Raw genomic sequence first — 7,746 nt, forward strand, 5'->3', positions numbered from 1 at the left:
TTCAATCAAAAATCCAAAGAAAGAGATAATTAAAGGAGCAAGAACTTTAATAAATGACTGAATAAGAAGTCTCATGGATAATAAATGGAGACATCATCCTATATTACACAATTAACTCTCCAACCATGATGGTAAGTTTAACTCAAATAGCTCGGAAAATAAATTCAATCACACAACTTAGAAAATAACTCCATTATACTATTGGATTTTTTCTTGACTTGTTCATTATAAAGGATATGAGCATAGGGGCACGTTTAATCGAATGTCAAAATAAAGATAACATTTATGAACGATCATCAATTTCATAAATCATCCTACTAATCATTTTTGCTTCAATTACTACTCTTGTGGCATCGTCGTCTTGGTCATTTATCATCATGCAATCAACAATAGTTAATCTCTCCTTACTTTCTTTCAAATTTCGAATCAAGTATAATTTTAATTCATTGTGATGATCATATTAGCAATAAAAGTCATCGACTATCTTTTGAAATGTCGGTCTAAGATTGACATCATTGACGAAAGCTCAATCTTGCGAGAGCATGATCGAAGAAGATAATAAAGGTAAACATAAAAAGATATTCTTATATTTGTTACATCCTCAATCAATCTTATATTTAAATATAAATTTGATTAAATAATTTGAGTACATGATCTCAAAACTTAAAACATGGAGGAGCTTGTAAGCAATGTATTGAAGAAACGAAATATATCGTATAGCCACGATGGAAACCAGGAAACCTCGAGTAGGGTTCATAGTCAAAGCCGGTCAACATTCGGTATAGTAGGGGATTTTTGGGTAGACATCTTATCGACGTGACCTCACATTTTCCAAAGTCGAGCTGCATCGTAACGTTTTGGTCGTTTATTTCATGAGCTGATCTCCTCGTAGATGGGACAAGATGGCGGTTTAGTTGACCATGGAGAAAAGGTTTGACCAGGAACACGGCTTAGTTCCCGGTTATTTCCTCTGATTGGTATGTGAGATCTGATATGGAAGCTTGATGCAGTATAAAAGGTCCCAGTTGGTTCCATTTCTCTTCATCCGATCCATTCGAGAAGCAATACAGAAGCATAATTTTCAACCAGAGCATCATCTCCTCCTCGCTAGAAATGGCCATTCCAGTCATCGATTTCTCGAAGTTGGAGGGGAAGGAAAGAGCTGAAACCTTGGCACGGATTGCCAATGGATGCCAAGAATGGGGATTCTTTCAGGTTTGCATCCCATTTGACCGGTTCCTTCTTTGTCCTTACTGGGATCTTTTCGAGTTGACGCTGGTACTAAAGCAGAGGAATCTACCTGACCTGTTTGCAGCTGGTGAACCATGGGATTCCGGTGGAGCTCTTGGAACGCGTGAAGAAGGTGTGCTCCGAGTGCTACAGGCTCAGAGCGGAGGGCTTCAAGGCGTCCAAACCTGTGCAGCTGTTGAACAAGCTGGTGGAAGAAGAAAGCGACGCCGCCGATGCTAAGCCCTTGGATAACGTGGATTGGGAGGATGTCTTCCTTCTCCAGGATGACAACGAGTGGCCGGCCAACCCTCCAGAGTTCAGGTGATCATCAACTTCCACGCAGGGCTCGTCAGGCTAATTGATATGTAGTTATAAGTGCCTAACGTATGCGCTCTTCATGCGCAATCTTGCAGGGAGACCATGAAGGAGTACAGGGAAGAGCTGAGGAAGCTGGCTGAGAAGGTGATGGAAGTAATGGATGAGAATCTGGGGTTCGAGAAGGGCTCCATCAGGAACTCATTCTCCGGAAACGGCGAGCATCAACCCTTCTTCGGCACCAAGGTGAGCCACTACCCACCGTGCCCGCGCCTGGACATGGTGAACGGCCTTCGCGCCCACACCGACGCAGGCGGCGTCATCCTCCTCTTCCAAGACGACCAAGTGGGCGGCCTGCAGATCCTTAAAGACGGGCAGTGGATCGACGTGCAGCCAGTGGCCAATGCCATCGTCATCAACACGGGAGACCAGATCGAAGTCCTCAGCAACGGGCGGTACAAGAGCGTGTGGCACCGCGTGCTGACGACCAGCGACGGCAACCGCCGCTCCATCGCTTCCTTCTACAACCCCTCCTTGAAGGCCACCATCGCTCCAGGGACCAACAAGGACGACTCTGCTACAGCGCTGTACCCCAAGTACGTTTTCGGGGACTACATGGATGTGTACGTGAAGCAAAAGTTCTTGGCCAAGGAACCGCGGTTCGCGGCAGTGACAGCAGTGTGAGGATAGCAAAAGTGCACGTTGTTCATTACGATGTATTGTTCCTTCGATTTAATTCTTCGCATGTAATGAATAAAACGAGTCGTCAGCCTCTCGACTTTGATCACATATGTTCTGATTTCTACGGTTCTTTCATGTTAATAGAAATAATGACAAAGGTAAATATAAAATGATATTTTTGTATTTCTTATATCTTAAATAAATCTATAATTTAAAGATCAATCTGTATATTTTAATTGAGTAATTTAAGTATATAATTAAGAAAAAAAAATTCTTAAAATTTGTATAAATATACATCACCTTAATGAAAAAAATCATGACTCTTTACAAGTTCTTCAATTAATCATGATATCAAATCTTTTCTTACTTCAAGACTTCTCCTTCCTCGTTGTTTGATGATCATAGTCTCTCTTTTTTGTTGACCTACCAATTTTCTCATTTGTCCAACTATCGCGGACAAAATTATAAATAGAATGTTTGATATAATGTTTATGTATGTCCGTATCTTTTGGTTTGTTTATGCTCTGTACATATAGAGGCAACATGGTGCAGTGGATCATGGTGGAACAATTAGCGACAATACGACACATAGGAATATAGTCCCGTGAGGGACTATATCATACGGAGGTATGATCGGGAGCTATTGAGAGCTCCACTTCAGTGAACAAAATGATAGCAAGAAGGGCTATGGATTCAAGGAGTTAAGGTTGTGGTACCATAGAGGCGGGTCTTCCGTGTGTGCATCGAGTTTTGCATCGGATGAAAGCCTTAGTCATCAGCATATGAGGGCTATGTACCACCAAAGGAAAAGTTCGAATGCAAGTAGCAATGAATCCCATGGGAGGGACTTAATTATGCAAAGGTATGGTCATAGTGGCTGGAGAGTTGGACTGCTCTAGAGCTCATATTCGCTTAAGGGAGCCCGACAAGTAAGAGGACCAGGCCGAGTAAGTGAACGTTGCAACCAAGGAAGCTAAGGAGAACAGAATCAATACGAACCCAGCAACATAATGGCAAAGGTAATGCATGAGAGTTACAATCTGTCTTTCTATCGACCAAGAGGAACTGCTTGGAGAACACAAAGGTGTTGAAGCAGAGGGTCAAAAGGGGCGAGGAAGCGACGACGAGTCTAGAGGGACTTAGCTACCCAAAACAAATCATCGGTTAGAATGGAGGTGGACTCAGAGGAGTGCCATAAAGACATATCTATCGATCGTAAAGAAAAAGGGATGCTGATGCGAGGTGATGGATAGTAGGGCCATGGGCATGGCAACGCCATGGTACTGTAGAGGTGGAACTTCCGTGAAGTCATTGATCCCTTTTTCTTATGGAGAGAGAATGCTTGGTCATGAAAGGGGCCGAGGGGTGGGAGAATGCAGAGGCAAACACCAAGTACTGAGCCAAGGCCGAAAGGCAGAGGCTAAGGAACTTTGTAAGACCGGTGTCAATGAGCTTCTCATCAAGATAGCCAAAAGTGAAGAACTTCGGGTCGTGAAAGCATGCACGACCAAGGAATGAAGCAAGCAGTACGTAGTGTTATACCTTTGCTACTCTATGGAGTAGGCGGCAAGGTTGATGGAGAAGACGGTACAATCCCAGAGGTGACCAAAACTACTAGAGACTTACTCCAAGTTGGGGTGAAAAACTTCCTGCATTCCAGAAGTTCGATGGCATTGAGAAGGTGAATCACCATAACTAACTCAACGCAAGGAGTGCAAATACTTCAAGTGCTTCAAGTGTGAGCAAAGAGTAGGCAAAGCCTAGTAACCAGCTCGATGCATGGAGTACAACCCAAGAGGAGGTGAGCGAAGTCGAGTAAACTTTGTCTTCTCAACTTTTAAGAGAATGTGATCTCCCCTTCATGATCCGTACAACAGATTTGCTCCACCACCTCGATCATTTTATCAATCCTCCGGTGACACTGATATGATCTGCCGCCTTCGACAATTGTTCCCCTCTCTATTACTGATCTGATTAGTCATCCACCACATAGATTTAACTAGTCCTCTGAAAATCTACGATAGATCGTTCCCCTCTTTGATAATCTGATTTGATCCAAGGCCATCATTGACATTTCACAATGTGGCAAACTTTGCATCATTTGCTGCTGTCCACTACTCTAGTGTGTCCTTTCCTTTAACTATTTAACAATTATGTCTTCTTCCTCTTCTAATTTAGATACTGTGGTGATTGTTCCCTTAAGGAACAATATTTGCTCTTCACCTACAAGACTCATCTCTATTAATGCAACAACATTGATTCCCTTCGAACTCTCCAAAGGTGACAACTATATATCTTAGTAACTTTGATTTATCAACCTTCTTTTTGGATATGATTTGCTAAGTTATAACGATGTCTCCTTCGATTGTCTACCCAAAGATACCTCGGCTGCATGTCGCCCGAGACCACCTCCTCTGCGCGGTCTGCCCGCCCGAGACGTACTCCTCGGCCTCATGTCGCCCGAGACCACCTCCTCTATGCTGTCTGCCCGCCCGAAACATGCTCCTCGGCCTCATGTCGCCCGAGACCACCTCCTCTGCACGGCCTGCCCGCCTGAGACGTGCTCCTCGGCTGCCTGTTGCCCGAGACCACCTCCTCTGCGCGGCCTGCCCCCCTAAGCCGTGCTACTCGGCCTCATGTCACCCGAGACCGCCACAGCATGGACAGTCCATCTGAGCCACACTCTTCGATTTGAAGCCCCACGACTTCCGCAACGAATCGGCAACCAACCGACTCAAGCCTCAGTTACTAGCTCTATAATGCCACTAATCTCTTTCATACAATATTATGATAGAAGCATAATCCAAGTTATAAATCATCTTCGCGAATCGCTCTCGCACTCGTAATGCTAAGTCTTTTTCTACTTTAATGAAAGCAACCCCAAGAGAAAAGTACTATTATTGATAATATATAAAATCTAATAATTATTATAGATAATTTGATTTTAATAAGTTTTCCTTGAGTGATGATGAAGAAATCACTGTTCACACTCTCATAGCCTAAGAGACGAATATAAAAAACTAGTGTTGACAATTCGTGCACGTGAATCATCAATGTTATATAAAAAACTAGTGACAACAATTCAAGCACATGACTCATAAATATTATTTTAAAAACTATATGATAAGATGATTGATTATGAAACATATTTGAAATAAGAAGAGATGAAGATAGGACCAACTATCACAACTTAATTCAATCAAAAATCCAAAGAAAGAGATAATTAAAGGAGCAAGAACTTTAATAAATGACTGAACAAGAAGTCTCATGGATAATAAATGGAGACATCATCCTATATTACACAATTAACTCTCCAACCATGATGGTAAGTTTAACTCAAATAGCTCGGAAAATAAATTCAATCACACAACTTAGGAAATAACTCCATTATACTATTGGATTTTTTCTTGACTTGTTTATTATAAAGGATATGAGCATAGGGGCACATTTAATCGAATGTCGTCTTCGTACCTGCACACAGGTCGGGTCGGAAGCTCGGCCTGACCCCTCCGACGATCAAGTCAGGAGATGGAGTGGAATGGTTCTTGTGGTCGGATCCTCCCCCCATTTCTCCCCGGCTCGGGGGTTTTTATAGAGTGGCTTATTGTTTCTGATGTGCCTGTTTGCAGGGGGCAAGATCGTACTCCTGGTAACGTCTGATAGGGGTGTTGGCGTGGCGTGCAAGACCGGGCCTAAGTGGGACGTTAATGTGCCTCGGCCGACGTTCCGGTCTGTTTGACCAGGTGCTGTCAGGTCGTCCAAGGCGCGAGGCGTCATCAGGGGCAGGTGACGTCAGCCCGAGTCTTATCGTCATTATTACCCTCATCATATTCGCCCCCGGAAAGGAGCCATGCGTCGACTATTGCTGGGGGGATCCGAGGCGTGGCTTATGCTTCAAGTGATTAATCCGACCCCGAGGTCATGACGTAAAGTTGTTTACACCAACACCTCTTATGTCTCTTTCTCGCGAGGTTGACTTAAAATAGATCCGAATCAAGAACATGAAGATTGGCTCCCACAGAAATATTTTTGTTATTGTGGATCAACCTCTTCTAATTATATATAAATAAAATCCTATAAAAAAAATGAGTATTCTCTTATTTATATCAAGAAAAACAAAGAAAAGAGTCATCTTATGTAGTATAAGTTCCTAATAAAAGCTGCTCAGCAAAGATTACAGAAAGCGCAAAGGAAGTGCGCATGGCGGTCTCTCCGCATGACGTGATCCGCAGCTGGAGGACGACGCGGTCGGCTTCCCAATGGCGAAGCATAGGTCGCCTCCTCGACGGAAGGCCCACGTCTCTACCTCGTCGCCCTCTTTCAGGAAGCTCCATAGCGCGAAGTACTTCAGCTCGTCGCCCTTGATGACGGTGCCCGCGCTGCCGTCCCAGCGGGTTAGCTTCAGGTAGCACCGGAACCTGCACCTGGTGAACACCACCACGGGCAGCCCGCCGTGCTCCCTTCCAGACACCTTCGCCTTCCGTTTCTCTGCCTTGGCTCCCTCGGTCACCCTGCTCCTCTTTCTGTCGTCGCCGACGAGGCTGGCGGATTCCCGTTCCAACTCCGAGAGCATGGGGACGAGGTTGGCCTTGACGAAGTCCTTGGGGAGGTAGAAGCGGTTCTGTTGCGAGGCCAGGTCGGACTTCTCGATGGTCTTCTCGGCAATGAAGTGGATGTCGGTGCCGCCCTCCGTCGTCATCAAGTCGGTCACCCACTCCGGCACGATACGCAGGCGGTACATGTCTCTGCCGGCCTTCTTGCGCTTCTTCGACGTGCCCTCGCCGGGCGACGCGGGGGGATTAGGCGGCGGCGGCAGGGGCTCCTCTGGCCCCTCTGTGGCCTCGCTGTTGGACTCGGACGTGACGGCTCCCATGGATGGATACCTTCAGCTTCTACCTTTCTTGAAGCAAAGGAGGGAAGATAGAGAGTGGAGAAGAAGGCAGCGATGGGATAGACACCATCACTCTGCGTGTGTGTTTATATAGGGATAGAAGAGACGCACGAGAATCCGAAGCCGAGGTTGATTTCTATCTTGGACGTGACGCTGTTGGACTTGGCTATAGCGCGGCGTGGCAACGATTGTGAGGTTAGTCATTATTTGGTATTTAATGTTAATTCATGTCTGCAGCTTGTCCGTTTAGTGCATTAAATTCTGTTGGCCATTACTGAAGATACTTTGTACTTTGTAGTGCTACCCTGCCTACTGGAACCTTGTTGTTTTTGCTGTTTACAAGGCTGGTTGTTTTAAAGCAATTAGTGCTGCTCTACAGCTTTCTTTCACTTGTGGTTGAAAAATACTGGATTATTTGTTACAAGTTCATTAAATTTCAAATATTCTCATGTGAAGTTTGTGGATTCTACACTTCTTTATAAATTTTTTAGTGTAATTCGGTAATAGAAGCTTGCCATTTCTTTTTGAGGACCTTTTTATTGAAGGAACTTCGGGAAGTGAAAAGGGAAGGTGATCTATATTCATTAAATTGGCCTGCTTAATATTTTCATGATAATAAGTTTTTTTGT

At 44.6% G+C, this 7,746-nt stretch overlaps 2 protein-coding genes across 2 annotated transcripts; one reads left to right on the forward strand and one right to left on the reverse strand.

Annotated features, from left to right (window-relative positions):
- The first annotated feature begins 1,039 nt into the window (after nucleotides 1–1,039).
- On the forward strand, nucleotides 1,040–2,332 carry LOC135676213 (1-aminocyclopropane-1-carboxylate oxidase-like). The gene is made up of 3 exons (XM_065187139.1): nucleotides 1,040–1,215; nucleotides 1,316–1,551; nucleotides 1,644–2,332. Exons 1-3 carry the CDS (start codon nucleotides 1,114–1,116, stop codon nucleotides 2,227–2,229), a joined length of 924 nt encoding a protein of 307 aa, XP_065043211.1. The 5' UTR covers nucleotides 1,040–1,113; the 3' UTR covers nucleotides 2,230–2,332.
- Nucleotides 2,333–6,400: 4,068 nt separating this feature from the next.
- On the reverse strand, nucleotides 6,401–7,099 carry LOC135677424 (B3 domain-containing protein At1g05920-like). Its single transcript, XM_065189781.1, has one exon. The coding sequence runs from the start codon at nucleotides 7,097–7,099 to the stop codon at nucleotides 6,401–6,403; it is 699 nt and encodes a 232-aa protein (XP_065045853.1).
- Nucleotides 7,100–7,746: the final 647 nt, after the last annotated feature.

Source organism: Musa acuminata, chromosome BXJ1-6 (assembly GCF_036884655.1).
Source record: "Musa acuminata AAA Group cultivar baxijiao chromosome BXJ1-6, Cavendish_Baxijiao_AAA, whole genome shotgun sequence".
Lineage (NCBI taxonomy): Eukaryota > Viridiplantae > Streptophyta > Magnoliopsida > Zingiberales > Musaceae > Musa > Musa acuminata.

Coding starts and splice junctions, on each gene's coding strand:
- LOC135676213 (XM_065187139.1), top strand. CDS start 1,114: ATGGCCATTCCAGTCATCGATTTCTCGAAGTTGGAGGGGAAGGAAAGA. Junction 1,216..1,315: donor AAGAATGGGGATTCTTTCAG/GTTTGCATCCCA, acceptor ACCTGTTTGCAG/CTGGTGAACCATGGGATTCC. Junction 1,552..1,643: donor GCCAACCCTCCAGAGTTCAG/GTGATCATCAAC, acceptor GCAATCTTGCAG/GGAGACCATGAAGGAGTACA.
- LOC135677424 (XM_065189781.1), bottom strand. CDS start 7,099: ATGGGAGCCGTCACGTCCGAGTCCAACAGCGAGGCCACAGAGGGGCCA.